The sequence below is a fragment of the Haliotis rufescens genome, unplaced genomic scaffold, assembly GCF_023055435.1.
Source record: "Haliotis rufescens isolate VD_foot unplaced genomic scaffold, xgHalRufe1.0.p SCAF_43, whole genome shotgun sequence".
Taxonomy (NCBI): domain Eukaryota; kingdom Metazoa; phylum Mollusca; class Gastropoda; order Lepetellida; family Haliotidae; genus Haliotis; species Haliotis rufescens.
In genome coordinates this window covers 3,441,734-3,467,897 of record NW_025964146.1, presented here as the reverse complement: position 1 = coordinate 3,467,897, position 26,164 = coordinate 3,441,734, and the positions used below count along the sequence as shown (strand labels likewise).

Sequence of the window (26,164 nt, the reverse complement as noted above, 5' to 3'; positions counted from 1 at the left end):
GGTCGCAATCTCCTCGTACACAGTATTGAGCTGACTGAAGTGTGTACTTTCTTTTGTCTGGCAGTGTATAGTCAATCATTTAACATAGTGTGTAACAAGTACATTTCTACTAAATCTAGTGTATACTTACAAAAACATGTACAATTTCTCTTACTTAGTGTAACTATGTGTATATTGCCCTTGTTTATCAAACAGTAAGTACATACATAAAGCATAGTGCATTGTTACCAAGTCGTTCACAAGAAAATTCAACCCATGGGGATTCCAGGAAAGAATATATGTCCCCAGCAAACTATGCTTCACGTAAAAAGCGACTAAACGGTTGGGGTGGTCAGGCTCTTTGACTTGGTTGATTGCATGTCAACGATCGGATTACAGTTGCGTAGATCGATACTCATGTTGTCAATCACTGCATTGTCTGGTCCAGACACTAAGGGTGCGTCGCAAAGCGCCAATCGCTTGCAAGCGATGTACAGCGATTCGCCTTACAACAGTGCGCTAACTTTCAGCCGCTTGCAAGCGAAACAATCGCTGGCTGAGGTCGCTTCGTTCTCAAACCAAAATGGCGGCTTACTTTGCAGCGGGACAAAAAATTCTTGAGTGGATCAACGAGGAAATCAGCAAAGGAAGCGAAGACCCCATCATCCTCGGCCTGCTCTACATCTTCAAAGTAGTCATAAATTCCATCAGCTTCTATTACGTTCTTCATTACGTCAAGGCAACCAAGCGCTAGTTGCGCCGCCATTTTGGAAGAGTGGGCAAGCGCTTCGAACTGTTGCAGACATCAGGGTGAGCGATTAATTTGCTTTCTCTGAGCGATTCATGGCTTGCAACGCGCCCTAGTATAGAGCGCCCAGTACACATGAACACTAGACGTCCTGTATACCGACCTAGCGGAGGATATACATTATTATTATCTACGTCACGTGTCTGTCAATATGACGTGTGTCTACGTCACGTTTGCTTATGTCACGTAGCTGTCTATATGACGTATATCTTTGTAACATAACACAAGGAGCAACCTTTTAGTTGATTTTATCATTGATTTTCAATTGAAAATATTTTAAGTTATGGAATTATATCCACAAAATGAACTGTTCTTGCGTTCAGTCATAACTCAAAGAATACTTCTCCTTGTTTTGGGTTTTTGTTTTCAAAATATAATTCGATTTGAAATTTAAATTATTATTTTTTTTAAATAATAAAAAGGAATTTTTGCACAATACACAAATGCTGATGGCTTTCATAGACGTTATATCTTAAATCATCAAATATGGTTTTTTTGGTCCAAATTTATATTTCAAACACGGTAGGGGTTGCTAATTCATTTCTTGCGCCAGTCTTCGTTGAACCACTATATTTTTACACAAAATTACCGAGCCACATATTAGTTTTCAAAAACTGTTGCCGGGATGCGTGATTTTTAAATAGACATTATCAAATTAAACAGCAGTTCTTTCAACTGTCAATTACATTAAATACAAACTCGGTATACTCAGTTGTTTGTTTGTTTGTTTGTTTGTTTGTTTGTTTGTTTGTTTGACACTCCACCTATCTCGTAGTAACCTGAAACTACTCCACATATTCTGACCCGGAATCTCCACGGGGAATATATTGACCTGTATATTTACTTGTTCTTCATCTGGCGGCTGACAAAGGTTACACTACCTAAAGCCACCAGCAAGGCTCCCAGGTTCGATCCAGCTATGATCCATGGTCTGTAAGTACTATGCTTTGCCCGTGGGTTTCATCAATATGCCAAACAACCTGCTTTACTTTTCTCACACATTGACCTCACACGGAAAATTACCAGTACGAAGTGTTTAGAGCGGCCCGGAAACCTAGGATCCGTGTGTTCGAGTCCAGGTTCGCCCTAATTACGTTTCTATATTTATCAGCACCACACGTGTTCATGGGTTTGTTGCAAATGTCTAAGATCGAGATTCCCTCCCACGTCAAGCTGACGTGATATGACGTATTAAACACTCTTAAAAATGGCGTTAAGCCAGCGTTCTCTTCTCTCACATAAACCACACACACACACAGATACAGTAAACTACGGTTATAACGAACTCAAAGGGACCACTTATTTAAATTCGATATAACCGTAGTTCGTTATAAGCATATACACATCATATATACAGCAAATGGCCGGGACGAAACATATGTTCGTTATATCCGTCAGTACGTTATACGCGTGTTCGTTATAAACGTAGTTTACTGTATAACCGAAATGTAGAGTTCAGAGCGGCATTAAACCCCAACTCCTAACGTAATGCACGTGAACATCAATGCAGAATGACGGACTTTCGTAAGGTTGATCTCAGACAGGGCACTTGCTTGTGGCCATTGAAGTCCTTCCTAGAAACCCTGTTGCACACCTTGATAGCGATCTCCATCATGGTCCAGCCGGAGCTCCCCTTGATGGTGGAGATGAGCTCTTGCATGAAGTGAGATCCCTCGACGATGTTGCGCAGGGCCACGTAGCCGGGGCAGGTTGACAACATGAGGAGAAAGTCAGCCTCGTCGGGGATGATTTCGACACGTCTAGGTCTTGGGACGACGTCAGGGACATCTGTCTCCAACCCCTTCATAAACTTGTCTCCTTGGCATGCCTGTGGGAGAGAAGACACGTATAAAGACAAAGAGGACAATCACGTTACAACAAGTCATATAGATAACACTCAGAGCTAGAGATAAACAGCGTATTTGTGTAAAATAGCCAAAAAATATTCAAAACCCAATTACTTTCCATTAACTTGCGTACAGAAACGCATGCATTAAATGAAAAATTCAAATGTATAAAAACGGCTCGCGTAAATACCCAATGAAGCTTTTTCAGCATGCGTACAAAGGAGCTAATTTCCGGAACACAATTACGAGTTAATTTACTTCCGAGTCAAGCCTTTATATTTAAAACAGTTATATACATCTAAAACATTATTTCATTTTTTTTTTAAATCTTAAAATGTTCACTAATTTTGGGGGAAAACCCAATAGAGTGATGGATAGATGAGTGAAAAAATATTGGTTACCCAATAAAAAATGAAATAACCAAATTAAAATTAAGAAACCCTAGAGTAAACACTCAATTGCTCAAAAGGTTATCTGGAGCTCTGGACACGTTTTGACAACAAGTACGTCACATAGACGCACACGCCATTTCGACAGACGCACTGAAGATGCACGTACGTCATACAGACAAGTACGTCACGTAGACAAATCATGTAGTCACACATATAGACAGCGACCTCACGTAGACACATCATGTAGACACACATGTACACAGCGACCTCACGTAGACACATCATGTAGACACACATGTACACAGCGACCTCACGTAGACACATCATGTAGACATGCATATAGACAGCGACCGCACGTAGACACATCATGTAGACACACATGTAGACAGCGACCTCACGTAGACAAATCATGTAGACATGCATATAGACAGTGACATCACGTAGACACATCATGTAGACACACATATAGACAGCGACCTAACGTAGACACATCATGTAGACACACATGTAGACAGCGACCGCACGTAGACACATCATGTAGACATGCATATAGACAGCGACCTCACGTGGACACATCATGTAGACACACATGTAGACAGCGACCGCACGTAGACACATCATGTAGACATGCATATGGACAGCGACCTCACGTAGACACATCAAGTAGACACATCATGTAGACACACATGTACACAGCGACCTCACGTGGACACATCATGTAGACACACATGTAGACAGCGACCGCACGTAGACACATCATGTAGACACACATGTACACAGCGACCTCAAGTAGACACATCATGTAGACACACATGTAAACAGCGACCTCACGTAGACACATCATGTAGACACACATGTACACAGCGACCTCACGTAGACACATCATGTAGACACACATATAGACAGCGACCGCACGTAGACACATCATGTAGATATGCATATAGACAGTGACCTCAAGTAGACACATCATGTAGACACACATATAGACAGTGACATCACGTAGACACATCATGTAGACACACATATAGACAGCGACCTCACGTAGACACATCATGTAGACACACATGTAAACAGCGACCTCACGTAGACACACCATGTAGACATGCATGTACACAGCGACCTCACGTAGACACATCATGTAGACACACATGTAAACAGCGACCTCACGTAGACACATCATGTAGACACACATATAGACAGCGACCTCACGTAGACACATCATGTAGACACACAGCGACCTCACGTAGACACACCATGTAGACATGCATGTACACAGCGACTTCACGTAGACACACCATGTAGACATGCATGTACACAGCGACCTCACGTAGACACATCATGTAGACACACATATAGACAGCGACCTCAAGTAGACACATCATGTAGACACACATATAGACATCGACCTCACGTAGACACATGTAGATATGCATATAGACAGCGACCTCAAGTAGACACATCATGTAGACACACATGTAGACAGCGACCTCACGTAGACACATCATGTAGACACACATGTACACAGCGACCTCAAGTAGACACATCATGTAGACACACATGTAAACAGCGACCTCACGTAGACACATCATGTAGACATGCATATAGACAGCGACCTCACGTAGACACATCATGTAGACACACATGTAGACAGCGACCGCACGTAGACACATCATGTAGACACACATGTACACAGCGACCTCAAGTAGACACATCATGTAGACATGCATATAGACAGCGACCTCACGTAGACACATCATGTAGACACACATATAGACAGCGACCTCACGTAGACACATCATGTAGACACACATGTAAACAGCGACCTCACGTAGACACATCATGTAGACATGCATACAGACAGCCACCTCACGTAGACACATCATGTAGACACACATGTAGACAGCGACCGCACGTAGACACATCATGTAGACACACATGTACACAGCGACCTCAAGTAGACACATCATGTAGACACACATGTAGACAGCGACCTCAAGTAGACACATCATGTAGACACACATGTACACAGCGACCACAAGTAGACACATCATGTAGACACACATGTAGACAGCGACCTCACGTAGACACATCATGTAGACAGCGACCTCACGTAGACACATCATGTAGACATACATGTAAACAGCGACCTCACGTTGACACATCATGTAGACATGGATATAGACAGCCACCTCAAGTAGACACATCATGTAGACACACATGTAGACAGCGACCTCACGTAGACACATCATGTGGACATGCATATAGACAGCGACCTCAAGTAGACACATCATGTAGACACACATGTAAACAGCGACCTCACGTAGACACATCATGTAGACATGCATATAGACAGCGACCTCAAGTAGACACATCATGTAGACACACATGTAGACAGCGACCTCACGTAGACACATCATGTAGACACACATGTACACAGCGACCTCAAGTAGACACATCATGTAGACACACATGTAAACAGCGACCTCACGTAGACACATCATGTAGACATACATGTAAACAGCGACCTCATGTAGACACATCATGTAGACATGCATATAGACAGCGACCTTAAGTAGACACATCATGTAGACACACATGTAGACAGCGACCTCACGTAGACACATCATGTAGACACACATGTAGACAGCGACCTCAAGTAGACACATCATGTAGACACACATGTAGACAGCGACCTCACGTAGACACATCATGTAGACAGCGACCTCACGTAGACACATCATGTAGACATACATGTAAACAGCGACCTCACGTAGACACATCATGTAGACATGCATATAGACAGCCACCTCAAGTAGACACATCATGTAGACACATATGTAGACAGCGACCTCACGTAGACACATCATGTGGACATGCATATAGACAGCGACCTCAAGTAGACACATCATGTAGACACACATGTAAACAGCGACCTCACGTAGACACATCATGTAGATATGCATATAGACAGCGACCTCAAGTAGACACATCATGTAGACACACATGTAGACAGCGACCTCACGTAGACACATCATGTAGACAGCGACCTCACGTAGACACATCATGTAGACATACATGTAAACAGCGACCTCACGTAGACACATCATGCAGACATGCATATAGACAGCCACCTCAAGTAGACACATCATGTAGACACACATGTAGACAGCGACCTCACGTAGACACATCATGTGGACATGCATATAGACAGCGACCTCAAGTAGACACATCATGTAGACACACATGTAAACAGCGACCTCACGTAGACACATCATGTAGACATGCATATAGACAGCGACCTCAAGTAGACACATCATGTAGACACACATGTAGACAGCGACCTCACGTAGACACATCATGTAGACACACATGTAGACAGCGACCTCACGTAGACACATCATGTAGACATACATGTAAACAACGACCTCATGTAGACACATCATGTAGACACGCATATAGACAGCGACCTCACGTAGACACATCATGTAGACACACATGTAGACAGCGACCTCACGTAGACACATCATGTAGACACACATGTAAACAGCGACCTCACGTAGACACATCATGTAGACATACATGTAGACAGCGACCTCAAGTAGACACATCATGTAGACACACATGTAGACAGCGACCTCACGTAGACACATCAGGTAGACACACATGTAGACAGCGACCTCACGTAGACACATCATGTAGACACACATGTAGACCGCGACCTCACGTAGACACATCATGTAGATATGCATTGAACAGCGACCTCACGTAGACACATCATGTAGACACACATGTAGACAGCGACCTCAAGTAGACACATCATATAGATTGGTGAAAACTATCTTGATTGGACACGAAAGTCGGAAAATGTACTGAGTTTGTTGTTTATGTAATTGAAAATGTTGCTGAGTGCGGTGTGAACCAACCAAACAACCAACAAAGAAAGAACTGAGTATACCGAGTTTGTTTTTGTTGTAATTCAAAAATTCAAAGAACTGCTGTTAAATTTGATCTATTTAATCATCACTCATCTCTGCAACAGTTTGTAAAAAGTAATCTGTGGCTGGGTAAGTTTGTGTAAAAATAAATTGATTTTGGCTCAATGAAGACTGGGGTAAGAAATGAATTTACAACCACATGAACCCTTCCATGTTTGAAATGTGTGTAAATTTGGGCCGAAAAAAGCAAATTTATTGATTTTCAAAGATAAGATATATGAAATACCCACCAGGAGTTGTGTATTATGCGAAAATAAAATCAGTTTATGAAAGTTTTAAATCAAATTACATTTTTTATTGTATATAATGTCAATATACCATCTGACGTTGAATGTTTTGTTCCTAAAACCAGCCTCACTTCAGGGAATCTTGTCTCGCATATGAGCCGATTCGGAATTTTCGAATTAAGTGCTACATATAAAAGTCTTCCCAAGAAAACTCATTTAAGATATTCCCCAATGGTTGTCTGGGTTGTTGAATATTCTTTTCTTATGTATTGGGATAATTACCGAGCAAAACCAGCTGCTGGGGAACACACCACTGTCAAACACTGAGACATTTATGAAGGAAAGGCATCATCTCAAATGTGGAACATGTTATCATTTCAAGCCCAATATGGGCAGGATCAGCAGCTTTTCCTCTTCATGGGTGCATCATGGCGTCCATGATATCTTCCGGTGCCGATGGACAATTTGTCCAAAATGAAAGCAAAAGCCATCTGAAGTTAACTGAGAAAATAATATGTGAAGGGTCGGACTTCCTCATTGATAACATCCATGTAACATGTGTGGGTGAGACACCATGGGCACCAATTGTGTCTCCTTTCTTGTTTTTATTATTTTTACAATCTAGAAATTATGATTTAAACTAATAATTATTGCCTTTCGGACTACTCTATCACAATCAGTGAGACAAGAAATAGCCCTGAGTGTCTGTTTGCATCAATGTGACTGGAAAAACAGATCTCGAGGAATCATGACTGTGGAATATGACTTAATAGTCATAAACTAATAATTATTGCCTTAGAGACTTGTACAAGTCTATCACTATCAATGAGACACGAAATAGCCCCGAGTGTCTGTTTGCATCACTGTGACTGGAAAAACAGATCTCGAGAAATTATGACTGTGGAATATGACTTAATAGTCATAAACTGAGCTTTTAACAGCTTTAAAAGAAGACACATTATTCCCTATTGTATTGGCACATCCCTACCCCTTGAATGTTATTTAACTTACACATGTGAGCTTCAGTACCTATGGTACTCTGGTTATTGGTGTTTTTATTATTATTACAAACCAGTTACTAGGGAACTCAAGGAATTTAGCAAACACGGCAAGCAAATCACGTTATAATGCCTCCTCATCAGAATGGTGAGATCTGATTGGCCCACGTGATCTTGATAAAATACTATGTATCCCGACATGGCGGGAAATAAATTTCTCAGCGGGAGAATAAATTTCTTATACCCCGCCATAAGCAAGTGAGGCTGCACGTGGATTTCTGAGAGGGAGATTAAATCCCTTATACCCCGCTTCGAAGCAAAATGCTCACGCTTTTTCCCAGTCAATGAAAGTCACGTGACATAGCACAAGTTAACCTCAGATCAATCGAACAGCTGTTATCAATTTTGAATTTGTTTTAATTCTTTTACAATGTCATATTACAACATGTTGGTAAGATAAATTCGTTGCAGCAGGGGCACATGGTGTTTTATGCGTCCATTGTTAGGTTGTATACAACTACATATAACCTAAAACAAAATACTGTCATGGAACATTATAGGCGATATTGCTACAAAGCTAGAAACTGAAGATTTCTCTAACAGGAAATGCTAGAGAGGAAGATACATAAGTCAGAGAGCGACTTTTGTCCGAAGTAGACCGCCTCCGTGGTCTTGTGGTAGAGCGTCCTCCCGGAGAGCGGAAGGTCCAGGGTTCGATCCCGGGCCGCGTCATACAAAAAGACGTTAAAAGATGGTACTTGTTGTTACCCTGTCTGGCGCTCGGCATTAAGGGGCTAAAACAAGGACTGGTCGGCTCGGAGTCAGTATACTGTGTCTGAGTGGGGTATTCATGTTAAACTGCGGCATGGTACCCCGTGAGCTAGCACTATAAATCGGCATCAGTCCGGACTAGTACAAGCAGCCACACACACACATACACGTGCATGCACGTCGCTATATAAGTGCAATAATCTTGGACGCGACGTTAAACCCAATTTCACCTCACCTCACCTTTGTCCGAAGTTGGGTAACGAATTGGATACGGCTTTTAGCAAGGCCGAGCTAAATAAAGTGATTATGAATTTGAAGTCAGAGAAATCAGCTAGATTTGATGGCATTATAAATGATGGAAGTACTGACTGTTCAACTGTCGACATACAGTATTATTTGTATACAGTAGGAAGATGTGCATGACATGTGCTATATGTATTTCTGTTGAATTAACATGGGACATCAGCCGCACGTTAAAATGTTACTCTTAAAAGTGTCAGATCTCTCAAATAGTTAAAGTATAGTTATAGTTAAAAGTCACTTTGATTCCACTTGAGTTTTTTTCTAATCATAATTATATCAGGGTTATATCAAAAGCCGACGCATAAAAATAATAAGATGCGTCGTCAACTATGTAAAGCCATATAAAATATATATGTTATATTTCTCCTGGTCCTTCTTTTTGAGAATATATTCTTTGATTTGGATTTCATAATACGAAAGACCCGTGAATATCCGGGGTAGAATAGATCTTCAGCCTCCCAGTCTTGCCATAAAAGGTGACTATGCTTGTCGTAAGAGGCGACTAACGGGATCGGGTGTCAGACTTGGTTGATGCATGTCATCGTATCCCAGTTGCGAGGATCGATGCTGATGATGTCAATCACTCGATTGTCTGGTTCAGACGCGATTATTTACAGACAGCCGTCATATAGCTGGAATACTGCCGTTCCCGCACAAACAAACAAACATAATACTAGACATCAGAGGATATTATAATTGAACACTGTATGCTCTTCCAAAAAATCAAACACACTTATATGCCATATTCCGTGATACCCGTTTCACTTATTTTCAACACAGTCTTACAGTTACAGTAGTCTGTCAAAAGTATTCATGTTTCAAACAAAACAATCCAAAAAAATAGTTCCTAGTGAAGTGATTAATATATCGTGTAGTGTCTGCTGATTGATTTTTGATATGGGATGACAAAATGATATATTACTGATGTAGCTAAAGGTATGTGTCCTTGTAAAAACTATGTTTGTAGTCAACTAAAGAAGATCATATTGTTTAAATAATAATAAAAATAAGTCCATTTGTATGGCGCCAAACTCCATACCAGCTCGTGTGCTCATGGCGCTTACATTATTACCCCGGTCAATGGATCAGGGAGCACTCGATTTTTATTCTCAGCTCCCTGGGGAGTATACAACCCAAGCTGTGAGGCGCTAGAAGGTTAACAGCCACATTACTCACTGCTGGGTGAACAGAGGCACATGTCGAACAAAGTCACTTGCCTAAGGAGACACCACATGTGTTACATGTGCTTCAGTGTGGGGCAGGACCGAAGCCCTAGAAACTCTCAGGAGTCAAGCTGCTGTCACCAATCCAACTACTCTCCGAGACCGACGTTGCTTAACTCCACCTGAATTGTGATCTGTGCGCTGTGCACAGGACCACGTGTCACCACGTGTCTCGCCTAGTGAACACGTTCATTATTTCATTATCGTATTCAATTCATAGTACTGTACACGACATTGATCTAGTTTACACACATACGAAACCTACATGGACTATATAAACACAATTCGCGTCTGGCTTGGAGGCAGCTACAAGGGTAAACAACTTGTGTTTGTTAAACATTTTTATGTATTAAAACACGTGCTATTTTGAAGGGAGATATAAATATTACGTTGTGTGTTCAAGTTACTAATTTTAACTATTGGTTCCTGAACAAATATTATTCAAACCACATGAGCGTACCTCTTGCTGAAATGTGTGGGCCGGTCTACATGAAATATAATTTGGTATTATGTGACTCCAGCTTGTAACACCACATGTTGTCATCAACCGACACTCATGTCGAAACCAGCCATTGTTGTAGACATATATAACGTCAATGCTAGACAATAACTGGTCTGATAACTGGAATCTGATTTTCCAAAGAACCAGATTCCATTGGGCGTGAAAAGCAAAGCAGCGGTGAAAATTATAAGAGGTGAGGTGAAGGTGAAATTTGGTTTAACGTCGCGTCCAAGATTATTGCACTTATATAGCGACGTGCATGCACGTGTGTGTGTGTGGCTGCTTGTACTAGTCCGGACTGATGCCGATTTATAGTGCTAGCTCACTGAGATACCATGCCGCAGTTTAACATGAATACCCAACTCAGACACAGTATACTGACTCCGAGCCGACCTGTCCTTGTTTTAGCCCCTTAATGTCGAGCGCCAGACAGGGTAACAACAAGTACCATCTTTTAACGTCTTTTGGTATGACGCGGCCGGGGATCGAACCCCAGACCTTCCGCTCTCCGGGCGGACGCTCTACCACAAGACCACGGAGGCGGCGAAAATTATAAGAATGGATCAATGAAAAACAGAACGTATGAACAGAGAGTATTGACATCTGGAACGTTTTCTGTACACGAAGTAGACATTTGACATCACATCGGACATCACACAACGTAAAGGGTATCTCGAATCATACACATTCACGTGACTAAAGTATATTCTAAAACATTTCCGGTACATGTCTTTGAGATGTTTTCACAACATTTTTGTGGGAAATGGTCATGAGGTAACGTTGTCTCAACGTATTTTACCCTTGTAACACAAAGTTAGTTCACGTCGTCGTGACAACGTCCATGGTAGTAAACAGAATAACGTTGAAGAGACGCAATATTATAACATTGCCACAACGTAAAATACAACATTACCACAACGTAAAATACAACGTTCCCACAACGTAAAATACAACGTTATCACAACGTCGTGACGACGTGAGTAGTATAGTCTCAGTCCGCAGGAACCCCCTTTTGGTTGATCCGGTTGATCCAGGCGGATGCGAAGTTGATTGGCTGGTCCAAGTCACGTGATCGGATAGGATGACTCATGCATCAACAGCGCGTCGGGAAAGGGCGGGGAATGAAAGGTGTGTGTTTCTAAGACAGAAAAGAATTCGTAAGTAAACAAAAGTAAAGGGTATTCAATAGAGCTATGTGTATGGCGTGCTGCCCTGAATACACAAGCAGCCCAGTTTGAATTGAGCGCGCTTGATAACTCACGTGACCTCGTCGTTTCAAATTGTTTATTGGTCATAATAGTTTCGTTTATTTCAGGCGTTAGTAGAAATTACAATTAGTGTACAACTCACGTAGTCGTTTCAAATTGACCGCGCTCGCTAGAGTGTGCGACCTGGTTTGATGAATGCAGGGTGTGTGTTGAAAGTACGACCATACCGCAATAGAGACGGGTTGTGTCAACATGATATACGCCGGGTAATGTAGGTGGGGAAAAAAATGTACGTCTAGCTGGATCAAATTCATCTTGTACAGTCTACACGTTGTACACCATGAACGTTAGACAACCTGTATAGAAAAAAATATAGACAAAATAGATAAGACTACACAATCAGCAAGCTAGCAGTGTAGTTTACATTTAGCGCGCAAGAACGAGGTAGTCACGTCACCCTGCATTGACTATAACGCTGAAGACAGCCGGATTTCGAATCACCCGCGCTGCGTACTATTGTGAACCATTTGTAAAGAAGGCGTTGACTTATTCAGGTCTGTCCCGACTTGCATAGTTGATGTTTCAATGCTAGCTTTTCCATTTAACGCGATGATAAATAAGCCGTGCGGTTTGAGTTTTAACCGTGTAACATGATGTGCACAGTTTTACTTCAGCGCGTGCTATTTTGAAAATAGATAGTTACAACCTTGTCTATGTTCAATAAGAAACTGATAAGTACATGAAGCAGTGTGACGGCACGAAGCTAGGTTTGTTGGGAAAGTGATGGAAGCAATCTATAGGACATTTTCATGTTTACAATACTCACCCTTAATTCGAAGAGAGAATAGAGTTTATCATGGAAAAATGTTTCACGAGGAAAATGTTTTATTGGAAATATATGTCGAAGCAGGTTTATTCATAGCTAATGTATAGCAGAGAGACTAAGCGACCGACCGCCCATAACAATGTCAACATACCCCGGCCTTACAATTAATGTCAACATACCAGCCTCGCCTGAAGCTTCCCATTCATAAATTGTGTGACCAGTGTCCCGTATTTATGATATGTTAGGGAAGATGTGTTGTACATTTGTTATTTTAAAAGGGAGTTATTTCAGAGAGGATATAATATGGGTATTCCCCTCATTAAACCTTTCTTTCGTTGGTGTCTATTAAACGTATCCGGTATTTAATACATTTGAATAATGTAGGAAAGTATGTGCGTGTAGATGTCGTACCTATATCCGAACACGAATGTATGACACCTTTCAATAGATCAATTACGGTTCTAACCACGACACGCAACATGACTATGAGCGTGGTTAGCAGTTCATATTTATAAACACATCGTAAATGACATATTTCTGATGAATGAACTCGCCCGCACACATGTCTATAGGGTTATGTTCGCCCGAACTGTAAACAGTGACACATTGGATATCAGGAAGGGTGTGTGGAATGCACTCGTCCTTGTAAGGGTAAAATACGCGTTTAAACTCACCATTTAAACGATGACATTACTTTTTAGATGCATTGGTATCAGTGAGTGAGTGAATTTAGTTTTACGCCACACTCGGCATTATTCCAGCTCTAGGACGGTGGTCTGTCAATAAACGAGCTTGGACCAGACAATCCAGTGATCAACAGCATGAGCAGCGATCTGTGCAACTACGAACCGATGGCACGTGTCATCCGAGTCGGCGAGACTGACCAACCGATCCCCGTCAGTCACCGATAAGCATGGGTTACTGAAGGTCGATTCTATAACCTGGGACCTTCACGGGTGTAGTATGACGAAGACTATATACTAATATGCCAAAAACTGAGAAAAAACAACAACAATTCATTCGTATCATTTATTGATTCGAGTCAATCGGTTCCATACACAGCCGTGATATACGAATGGACAATAGTATTCACTCTGGAACATTATTTAGTCACTCATATACACATGCTGCTGCTGCTCGTAGGCCCTATTGTTTAAACAGCGAGTCCATGTTTTGAAACACATTTCACACTGTTGAATGTTTCCTTTCCTACGCTGTTTTAAGGTTGAATGGTTGTCTATAGTCTATGCTTTATCCATTGCTTGTAACGATTTCCGTCCAGGAGGTCCCAGTTTCACAATTCCTCTCACGTAGAGGGAAATTCGGTGTTTCTTATCGTTCAAACGCCTCAGTTTACGAGGTGTTTTCAAAATATGAATCAAACTAGACGCGTGGCGTTGACTCGGCATTCTCTTCTGACTGTTAGACTGATATAGTAGTGATGGGTATTTATGCCTAATCGTTCTGCTCACGATCATCATCCTCCTCCTCGTCATCACCGTCGTTATCCTCTGCAACGCTATCAGATTCAGTCTCACTTTCTATTTCCGGCATATCCATCAAAGGCAGGATCTCTTTCATCTTGGGTTTTAGGAGGAGTTTGATTTTATTTTTGAGAACGGATTGTTCCGTGGAAGGATTCATGTCTCCCAGGTTGTATAGCATGTTTTGAAACAGAGGTGCCTCTTTAAAGTACGTGGTATATTCCATTGCATAGTTGAGAGTACTACGCACTAGATCCTCCCACCTCAGTTTCAATCTTCTCTCAATCCATTCTTGCGTTCGTCCCTGTCGCTTGTACTGTTTTTTCTGCAGTTTCATCTTGTCATGAAACGTATCGTACACCTGCTTCCAGATGCGTTGTAAGCCTACATTTTGCCACTCCTCGGCTTCCATATTAGTGAATGTTGACTTTCCACGTGGAGGTTTGACGGCAAGACCACTGCCTTTCTGGGAAGAGGCTAGGTCGTCAAAGTCACTGTCATCGTCATCACTCTCGAGTCTGGCACACTTTCTCTTAGGTTGAAGGCTATTGGCCGGACACCAGTGTTTGATATGTCGCTGTAGATCGTGCATATTATCTATCAGCACCCCGCAATCTGCGCAAGCCGTGGCCATTGTCAATGATGTCTCACTACTCGTGTCTGAATCGGTTTCAATTGGAGTGAGCTGATGTTGGGGCAATCTCTCTTCTTGTGTCAGAGGACTATCCAGAGATTCTGTTGTAGTCAACTTCTCCCTACGCATATCAGGTTCAGACTGTGCTGTTGTTCTCCTGTTTTCCTCATTTATGAGGTTAACATGCAGTCGATCCTTATCTTTGGTGGTAGGTTTTAGATCGATGGTGAGTTGTCCATAGGGTGTTTCAGCAACCTTTTCATACATAGCCATAAAGTGATCCATATGTTCGGGGAAAATTCTACGAGCGAAGAGTTTGATTTGCTGTTTATCTATGGGGGAATGAAACAGGGTGACATAATGCGCGTTCAAAGCAATGTCTCTCGATTCCTTACCTCTCGGAAACAGATTTTGTATCAAGAGAAAGATCAATACATTCTTGTGATGTGAGGTTTGAGTAAACAGCCGCGAAATACGCTTGTCGTGCTTTGCTTCGGCCAGGAAATCATCCAGGACCAACACGTTCTGTTGACGAGCATCAAAGTAATCCTCGTCCAAGATATCGTAGGGAATTCCTTTTACAAAGGTCAGCTGAGGCAGCTGCTCACCGAGGTCCTGATATAATGGCTGCCATTGAGTATAACACCAAACGATGCGGGTAGGTTGGGGTTGGATCAGGCCATGCCGGAGTACATGAGAGGTAAACACAGACTTTCCACAACCACTGGGTCCCACAACGAGCGCATTTGAGGGAATCAGGAACTTGAATTGTTCTCGAAAATCAGATATACATGGTAAATGAGGCAGCCACGAGTGGACTTGCGATGGCGGCGGCGGATGCGGATGTGCTTGTAACGGCGGGTTGGCTTGACGCAGCGGCGGCGGTGGGTGGACTTGCGGCGGCGGCGGCGTTAGCGGCTGGGCTTGTAATGGCGGGTGGATTTGCGGCGGCGGCGGCGGCGGCGGTAGCGGATGGGCTTGCGGCGGCGGCGTTAGCGGGTGGGCTTGTAATGGCGAGTGGACTTGCGGCAGCGGGTGGGCTTGTAACGGCGGCGGCGGTATGCTATGTTTATTTCTCCTGTGTCGTAACATGACATCTCTCCTTGAAAACATTTTTTCACAGTCCGGACAGGTGGCAACCCCCATGGTGATCCAATACGGTGTGCGATTAGAGGGTATGAAGCTTTCTTTTATACCCTTGACTCTGTTGACGCTTCAAGGCAGCAAGTGCCCGTTCCACCACAGCCTTCACCTATGAGTCATCCTATATTACACACACACACACACACACACACACACACACACACACACACACACACACACACACACACACACACACACACACACACACACACACACACACACACACACACACCCCACCCCCTTGCGATCGTTCCGATAGGCTGGGGGACCCTTTCAGTCTGGTGGTCTACCATGGTCTACCAAAACCAGCTCCTGCCTGGTGACACTATACTACTGACGTGAATATGACGTATCACAACGTTAGGCCATGACGTGGTGACACATAAAACTGTCCACAGAATAACGTTATATAGACGTAATATCCCCAACGTACCACAACGTAAACGCAACGTTATCACAACGTTGTCACAACGTGAAATTGTTAGCTGGGTATAGGTTTCTTCAGTCCGAATTGAGATTTTTCTAATGAAGAACTATTCGGTTTGGGTTTTTTCGTAGGTTTGTAAAGAGTGGACATACAGATATGAAATGATGTGGATCCTCAAAGTTGTGACGACATTGACAGGGCGGTTCCGCATGCGTGTGTCTGTGAAAGGGGTAGGGGATGGGGTGAGGACATGTGTCATTCAAGCAGCATGTACACCCCACAACACCTGATACTTACGCCTCCAGTAAATTAATGAATTTATACACAAACATACAATCAAACAAGGACGTTTGAAATAATAAGGGGGTGCTCTGAGCCTCGGGAGAGTGACCTCAGCCTAGGTCCAAGTCACTCAAGAGTGACCTCAGCCTAGGTCCAAGTCACTCTACACTGATCTCAGCCTAGGCTCAAAACACTCATGAGTGACCTCAGCCTAGGTCCAAGTTACTCTACAGTGATCTCAGCCTAGGACCAAGTCACTCAAGAGTGATCTCAGCCTAGGTCCAAGTCACTCTACAGTGATCTCAGCCTAGGACCAAGTCACTCAAGAGTGACCTTAGCCTAGGTCCAAGTCACTCTACACTGATCTCAGCCTAGGACCAAGTCACTCAAGAGTGATCTCAGCCTAAGACCAAGTCACTCAAGAGTGATCTCAGCCTAAGACCAAGTCACTCAAGAGTGATCTCAGCCTAGGTCCAAGTCACTCTACAGTGATCTCAGCCTAGGACCAAGTCACTCAAGAGTGACCTCAGCCTAGGTCAAAGTCACTTTACACTGATCTCAGCCTAAGACCAAGTCACTCAAGAGTGATCTCAGCCTAGGACCAAGTCACTCAAGAGTGATCTCAGCCTAGGACCAAGTCACTCAAGAGTGATCTCAGCCTAAGACCAAGTCACTCAAGAGTGATCTCAGCCTAGGACCAAGTCACTCAAGAGTGATCTCAGCCTAGGACCAAGTCACTCAAGTGTGATCTAAGCCTAGGACCAAGTCACTTAAGAGTGATCTCAGCCTAAGACCAAGTCACTCAAGAGTGATCTCAGCCTAGGACCAAGTCACTCAAGAGTGATCTCAGCCTAGGACCAAGTCACTCAAGAGTGATCTCAGCCTAGGACCTAGTCACTCAAGAGTGATCTCAGCCTAGGACCAAGTCACTCAAGATTGATTTCAGCCTTGGCCCAAGTCGACCTATAGAGTGATCGCAGCCTAGGCCCAAGTCAACCTATAGAGTGATCGCAACCTAGGTCCAAGTCACTCTAGTGTGGTTTGAGCCGAGGCCCAGGTCACTCTAGAGTGATCTCAGCCTAGGACCAAGTCACTCAAGATTGATCTCAGCCTAGGACCAAGTCACTCAAGAGTGATCTCAGCCTAGGACCAAGTCACTCAAGATTGATTTCAGCCTTGGCCCAAGTCGACCTATAGAGTGATCGCACCCTGGGCCCATGTCGACCTATAGATTGATCGCAGCCTAGGCCTACGTCAACCTATAGAGTGATCACAGCCTAGGCCCAAGTCAACCTATAGAGTGATCGCAGCCTAGGCCCAAGTCAACCTATAGAGTGATCTCAGCCTCGGACCAAGTCACTCTAGAGTGATCTCAGCCTCGGACGAAGTCACTCTAGAGTGATCTCAGCCTCGGACCAAGTCACTCTAGAGTGATCTCAGCCTAGGTCCAAGCCACTCTAGTGTGGTTTGAGCCTCGGACCAAGTCACTCTAGAGTGATCTCAGCCTCGGACCAAGACACTCTAGAGTGATCTCAGCCTAGGCCCAAGTCACTTTAGAGTGATCTCAGCCTCGGACCAAGTCACTTTAGAGTGATCTCAGCCTAGGCCCAAGTCACTTTAGAGTGATCTAAGCCTCGGACCAAGTCACTTTAGAGTGATCTCAGCCTAGGCCCAAGTCACTTTAGAGTGATCTCAGCCTAGGCCCAAGTCACTTTAGAGTGATCTCAGCCTAGGCCCAAGTCACTTTAGAGTGATCTCAGCCTAGGCCCAAGTCACTTTAGAGTGATCTCAGCCTAGGCCCAAGTCACTCTAATGTGATCACAGGTTGTTCGATGTTACATTAAAAACAGGGAAGTATCCAACTGAGGGGTGAAGGGTGTGATACTCCCCATTCACAAAGAGTTATAAGTGAGACTACTGTCGATAATTACAGAGGAATGACACTTCTCTCGTGTGTTGATAAATGATTTAGTAATGGCCTCAATACTTGGGTCGTAGAGTGGAGTGAGAAGTAATTCAGTTCTAGTTGAAAAGCAGAGAAAATTATAGCACCATAGATTCTGATTTCGTGTTACCTGGTCTCATAAATATGGCGGTGGGGTAGCCTAGTGGTTAAAGCGTTCGCTTGTCACGCCGAAGACCCAGATTCGATTCCCCACATGGATACAATGTGTGCAGCTATGTCTGGTGTCCCCCGCCATTTTGTCTATTTATGAGACGAGAAATAATTCAGTGAAATGTTTCAGAAAGTCTTGTCTTGCATTGACCAGTATCACCATTCTTATGACAAGACCAACAATCCGGAGAACAAACAAACAAAGAACATTACCTGTATAAAGAAGAGCTTGGGTTTGCCGGCCAGGGAGGGGCAATTGCGTGCCTGGAAGGGGTAGGTCAGGGAGGAGATGGCGATGTCGCGGCAGTTGACCCCGTACACTGACCCGTGGTTGTTCTCGGACCCATGTGACAGGATACAACACACGAAACAGCTGTACCCGGAATGATCCTCTGCGTAGGCGACCACATGCGACTGCCGCAGCATCTCAGTGTCAGTGAGGTTGTCCTTCTGTTGCACATGGAATCCTATTTCCTGGAACAAATCTCGTAGCCTCCTTGCATCGGTTTCCGTGCCGTGTCGCGTGGCTAATCTTTGGTCGGGTGGGAGGTCAGTCTGGTCAAAATCTTTGTTGTTGATTATCAGACAAATGCCTTTGACTTTGGTGTTCATCTTGTATGCTGATACGTCTTTGCAAATATGTTGCGCGGGGCTATCGTAATCCATTCTAGGCGCCCTGGCGCAATGGCCCGTCTCTCCTTCTGGAAAAGCATCCATGACAGCGAGGCTGAACAAGCGTTCCACATTGTACCCCGTCTCCGCCGACACAATGAAGTGTTTGATACGCCCATGGTTTGAATCAATCTCATCGACGTCAAACACACCTCTCTCGGCATCAGCGACGTCGACGTCCGCTCTGTTACCAACAAGGAACACCTTCGCCCTCGGTGCCTTGAATTTAATTGTTCTGGAAAATTTGTTTTTAATATTGTCCCGAGAACGCTCATTTGTGGCGTCGTACAGTTTAAGGACGACGTCAGCGTTACGGAGAAGAAAGCTGAAGAAAAGACGTATTTTGGGTCCGCGCAGTTCGAAGATATTCATCTCGGCCGTTGTCCAAGGAGCGGTCACTCTTTTAGCCCAGGTTGCTGAATTCTCCATTGCCATGGTCTTCAGTTTCTTGTCGGCGGTAAACCGTCTGATGAGGGTCGACTTGCCGACAGAATCCCCGATCACAACAATCTTAATTATTTTATTTCGCCCTTCCTCAATTTTGGTGTAGCCGTCTCGACTGGGTTTTCCACCCATGATGCTGAAGGTCTGTGCGATGAAGGAATGGCAGTGTACAGTCAGCACGGCTCTGGTCACTGGTATAAGATGTCAGATTCACTTAAACGCATGGGAATTTCCAACTAACATATTATCTGTGTACAGGTCCGACTCTCAACTTCCTTGTTGCCTCTCGTGGATCGCCCAGGTCTGAAATAAGGGAAATCATAGCTTAACACAGATGGTGATACTTCCGGGTATTGATACCGCGTTTCAAGCGGGATTCAGTCTCTCTAAACTTTCTTTCTTTCTTGTTTAAAGCCGCAATATTCCAGCTATATGACGGCGGTCTGTCTATAATCGAGTCTGGGCCAGACAATCGAGTGATTGGCATCAGGAGCATTGATCTACGCAATTTGGGATCTTTCTAAACACATAAACACATCTCCTGTAAACATCAACACATCTCCTGTAAACATCTTCACATCTCTTACTTACATCATTTTGATCGGTAAATGTCCCTTATAGTTATAGGTGAGGTGAAATTGGGTTTAACGTCGCGTCCAAGATTATTGCACTTATATAGCGACGTGCATGCATGTGTGTGTGTGTGTGGGGGGGGGGGGGGGGGGGGCTGCTTGTACTAGTCCGGACTGATGCCGATTTATAGTGCTAGCTCACTGAGATACCATGTCGCAGTTTAACATAAATACACCCACTCTGACTCCCAAGCCGACCAGTCCTTGTTTTAGCCCCTTAATGCCGAGCGCCAGACAGGGTAACAACAAGTACAATCTTTTAACGTCTTTTGGTATGAGGCGGCCGGGGATCGAACCCCGGACCTTCCGCTCTCCGGGCGGACGCTCTACCACTGGGCCACTGAGGCGGTCTCCATATAGAATGAGAAACAGGGAGACATATTCGTCAACCCTGAGAACTGTATGAATAGTGTAACGGCAAAACGATTAAAAACGAGTTTATGACAAGTACTGCTTATCATGTCATCAGTTCAAAATATATATATATGAAAATCAGGTCAACAATTTCATATTTAACATCTCGTAAATAATAAGCTGATGATGTCCTCTGTTCCATGTGGCCCGTGAAGATCCGGAGTAGAATAGGTCTTCAGCAACCCATGCTTGCCGTAAAAGGGGATATGCTTGTCGTAAGAGGCGACTAACGGGATCGGATGGTCAGGCTCGCTGACTTGGTTGATGCATGTCATCGATCCCAATTGAGTGGATCGATGCTCATGTTGCCAATCACTAGATTGTCTGGTCCAGACTCGATTATTTACAGACCGCCGTCATATAGCTGGAATATTGCTGTGTGCGGCGTTAAACAACAAACCAACCAAATCTTGTCCACGTACAGTTAGAAATTGGCGTATACCATGCCGTGTATTTGAGACACTGTAAATTAACTTAACAGAACATGTATCGCCCTTTCGCCAATATGACGAGGGGCGGTCGGGTAGCCTAGTGGTTAAAGCGTTCGCTCGTCACGCCGAAGACCCGGATTCGATTCCCGACATTGGTACAACGTGTGAAGCCCATTCCTGGTGTCCCCCGCCGTGATGTTGCTGGAATATTGTTAAAAGTGGCGTAAAACAAGACTCACTCCTCGCCTATGGATGGATTGTCTCCTCGCATTTCTTGAATACACTTCTTGAACTCCCGCCCAATGTTTGTGTGGACTGCCGACGGACTATAACTCGTCACATTAGATCAAAATAACGATGTCAGAACGATTTTTTCAGAATACACCCTCATTGACGAGTTTGTTTGCTTGTATATTTAAATGGACCACCTCCGTGGTCTTGTGGTAGAGCGTCCGCCCGGAGAGCGGAAGGTCCGAGGTTCGATCCCCGGCCGCCTCATACTAACAGACGTTAAAAGATTGTACTTGTTGTTACCCTGCCTGCCAAGATGGGGAAAACCCAATAACATACGAGCTTCTACACCACTACGGAAGATGTAAGTACCAAAGTACCGAGCCCTCGGCGTGACGAGCAAACACTTTAACCGCTAGGCTACCCCACCACCTCTCGACCAGTACAGGTCGCTGGGGGCTAGTCTACCGCTACCTCGGAATCTAAGGGTTATGGAAGAGGGGAGATTATTTGAAACAGTACGGTACACGCATTTTCTATACAGACTCGGTGTCATTTATTTAAAACAATCTCATTAAAATCAGATCTAAATTCTCGCTGCCGCTAAACAAAGATCTGAGGACATCCCATTACAGGTCACGTCAGAACGACCTTTCGCTAGCTTTGACCGACCACTGAAATGACTAACAGGAAGTCGACGTCAGCCAATTAGGAAGCAGCTTTCGCGAGCTTCACGGCACACGTTTCAACCTGACGACTTCCATTTCAGACTACGCTTGAAAAATATTTTGACACAGTTCTCGATTAAATTTTGAAAACTAAAGAAAAACGAACATTCCGGAATGTCTAATATATGGTTGAGATTGTATGGCAGTGCTTCCCACGTACTGTGCAACGCCTCCTCCGTTCAAATGTTTATCCTACTGAAGCGAGAGATAGACGATAATTTTGACGGAATCAGTCCTACGAGCCGTAACTGTCTTTCGGAATACCCCGTGTAAACGTTTTCGAGGTTGCATGATTAGAAAACACAATCCGAATGTCACTTTTATGATCTGGTAAGTGACGCTTTGATTGGTCGGATGAAAGGTCGTTCTGACTTGACCCGTAATGGGATGCCCTCAGGTCTTTGTTCAGCGATAGCGGGAACTAAGATCTAAATTTAATGAGATTGATATTCAAAAGGAAATCAATTTCTTGAATACACAGACATTGAATGCGTGAGCTGTTATCAGGGTATCTATGAATGGGTAGATAGTGAATGTTATGAACAGTAAATAGACCGCTCACTACGTACTGATAGCTGTAATGCGCCATATTATAACAGGCGTGGTTATTTCCATACAAACATACACCATGTACATTACTGGGAGCAACAACATATATACGGACTGGGCGCCATTAAATGGCATTGATTCAGCTTTTAAGTCAGCTTAAGATCCAACCATTCTTTGGGGAGGGTCAAGACCATCTGCCCGAGGCAAGAGAGTTAACTGGACTTTTATAGTCAGTTAACTCTCTTGCCTCGGGAAGATGGGTCGCGACTGGCATTTAGGTTATTTTTTACGTTTTTTTCCTCCTGAAATAAACAAATGAAATGAAAACATTTGTTCTGGGGGTTTACCAAAAAGCTAGCCTTGCTCCAAGGCTGTACTGAAAGAAAAGTCCATGGATGTGTAGTAATTCTATCCTCCTTATAGGCAAGTCTAGATATGTTGACAGTACAAGGACTAAGTACAGTCTAACCATCCCATCTCTTATAGGGACAACTTGTTCTTATTATTTGCATAATCTACAAATTATGATTTAAACAAATAATTATTGTCTTAGAGACTTGTGCAAGTCTACCTAAAAGCGTACACTGTTCGCTGAAGATGATGGATTGGTCTTTGACAGACAAAATGCCTGTTTTGAAACGTTGTCTAAGGAAATACTATGTCTTCAACAGAAATCTCCAACCCCACAATATTAAATGGTGGTGCCCCTAACTAACTAACATGTCAGTGCTGCGCGCCGATTGTCACACTGTGACATAGGCAACGACCCTGAAATCACTTCCGTCACGTACATTCATGTTTGTACACAAATTAGTCTACTGCGTTAGAAATGGGCCTCAGTAATTATCATACACTCGTGACTCGCCGACCGAATAGGAATATTGATTGACAGTGAATTATTTCATGCTTGTTCCAAATGACATAAATTGAATAGACCTGACAATGTAATACTTACGCAATTTCCGAGACTTCAACCAAATATTCACATTGCTTCTCCTTTGAAACAGGAAATGCGTTTCACGTCAAATGTCAAACAAATTGTCCCAGTGCTATGAATCCAGGAATGATATGATAAATATGACAGCCACCAAACCTATGATTACAGATTTAATGTTGTGAAGTTTCTGTGTCAGAGGTCACTGCCGCTGACATCCTGTGAAGTGCACGGGTAAAAATAGACTTCTAGGAAAACGTAGTTCACCAGGAGAAGGCGTCTTTAACATTGAGACCTTTGAGGCAGATAACCAGCTTTGCAATAAACACATCTCATGACTGCATGCATCACGCGCGACATGCGTGGGTTGCGACCGTAGCCACAGCCGGTGTAGACTTGGAAGGCCCAACTCAGATTGGTATATCCCGAATTATATCCATTTGTTCTGTTCGGCGAAAAACACACAGTCGCCCGATTGCCTGTGACCCGGCGGAAGTAAACCCTGTGACCTCGATTAACTTCAATTATAGTGCTTACGCCGGGGACGATTTCAAAACATCTACAAAGAAAAATGAAAATCCCTAGCCTTGCTCCAAGGTTGTTCAGAAAGAAAAGTCTATGGATGTGTGGTCATTCTATCCTCCTTATAGGCAAGTCTTGATATGTGGACAGTATCTTATAGGGACAACTTGTTCTTATTATTTACATAATCTAGCGATTATGATTTAAACTAATAGTTATTGCCTTAGAGACTTGTGCAAGTCTTCTATATACCCATCAAGTATTCCTCTGAAAGTATTTGTATTTATATCAATTTTTTTTTTTTTGCTTGTAGTTTAACGTAACGCACCAATATTCCAGTTGCATGACTGCGGCCTGCAGGTGCTCGAGACTGGGTCAGACCAACCAGTGATTGATATAATGAACAACGATCCACGCAGTCAAGGTACATAATCAACCAAGTCACTGAGCTTGACCAGCCGATCTATTTGGTCGCCTTGTACGAGAAGCATAGGGGTTACTGGTGATCCATTCTATCCCGGAATCCCCAAGTTGCATATAAGAAATAACCCGAGGTATTAAATATCAAAGGCAGTATTGAAAATATTAAAATCGAAAAAATATTATTTTAATATAATTATCATATACATGATTGAAACACTGTTGTCTGGAGTCAGCTGACTGAATCATCATTTAATTCGCCCAGTGTTCTCAACAATATTAGGAAAGTTATTATTTTAAAGCGCTCGCTCTTCGCTCCGAAGATCAAGGTTTGAGTCTCAATATGGTTACAATATTTCTGGGATACTGCTTAAAGCGTCGTTAAAGTCATACTCACTCACTCTTAACAATAAACAATAGGATATGTGGTCAAAAGATGAAAAATGTTCTGGGTTTTCTGCCGCCTGGAGGAGTATTACCGATATATATCGGCGTGTCCAAAGGACACAGTTGTGGATGTTCTCCGCTTTGGTGAAACACACACGTTCGGGTATCGTTCTAACAAATCAAATATGGAATACCACGATCGTCGGATCCTGACATAGAAAAGGGACACAACTCTGTATATGCTCACTGATAGCGTATTGTAAATCACTTTACAAAACTTCGTTCCAATACATGTGATTAGGTCATGACACGGGTGGCTCAGTCGTCTAAGGCGACGCAAGTCACTGTGAGACGCCTATGGTCGTGGGTTCGAATCCCTCATTCGACCTGATTAGGTTTTTAGGTTTGTCAGCAACATTCCCGTGTTCGTGGTTTTCATTGGTAAAGTTTGAGAACTGCATCACTTCAGGCTTTCCTCCTACTTCAATCGCACACCCCGTGATCTTACTTTAATACACTCTTCAAAAAAGGAAGCGCACATGTAGATTTTTAGTAAATTTATTGTACCCATTAAAGTCGATATACTTAATTCAATATCATAGATACAAAAATGAAATATTGGAGCTGGATAGTCA

The 26,164-nt window shown here is 43.4% G+C and overlaps 1 protein-coding gene across 1 annotated transcript; it reads right to left on the bottom strand.

Annotated features, from left to right (window-relative positions):
- Positions 1 to 696: 696 nt before the first annotated feature.
- LOC124151146 (caspase-3-like) lies at positions 697 to 24,690 on the bottom strand. Its single transcript, XM_046523491.2, has 3 exons — positions 24,222 to 24,690; positions 19,379 to 20,584; positions 697 to 2,615 (listed from the first exon to the last, which is right to left on the bottom strand). Exons 2-3 carry the CDS (start codon positions 20,411 to 20,413, stop codon positions 2,289 to 2,291), a joined length of 1,362 nt encoding a protein of 453 aa, XP_046379447.2. The 5' UTR covers positions 20,414 to 20,584; positions 24,222 to 24,690; the 3' UTR covers positions 697 to 2,288.
- Between the last annotated feature and the right edge of the window lie 1,474 nt (positions 24,691 to 26,164).

Bases quoted from the DNA above. Each gene is read 5' to 3' on its own strand.
- LOC124151146 (XM_046523491.2), bottom strand. From the start codon at position 20,413: ATGGGTGGAAAACCCAGTCGAGACGGCTACACCAAAATTGAGGAAGGG. The intron at 2,616-19,378 runs GTAATGTTCTTT...TCTCTCCCACAG, and splicing joins CCAAGCTCTTCTTTATACAG to GCATGCCAAGGAGACAAGTT.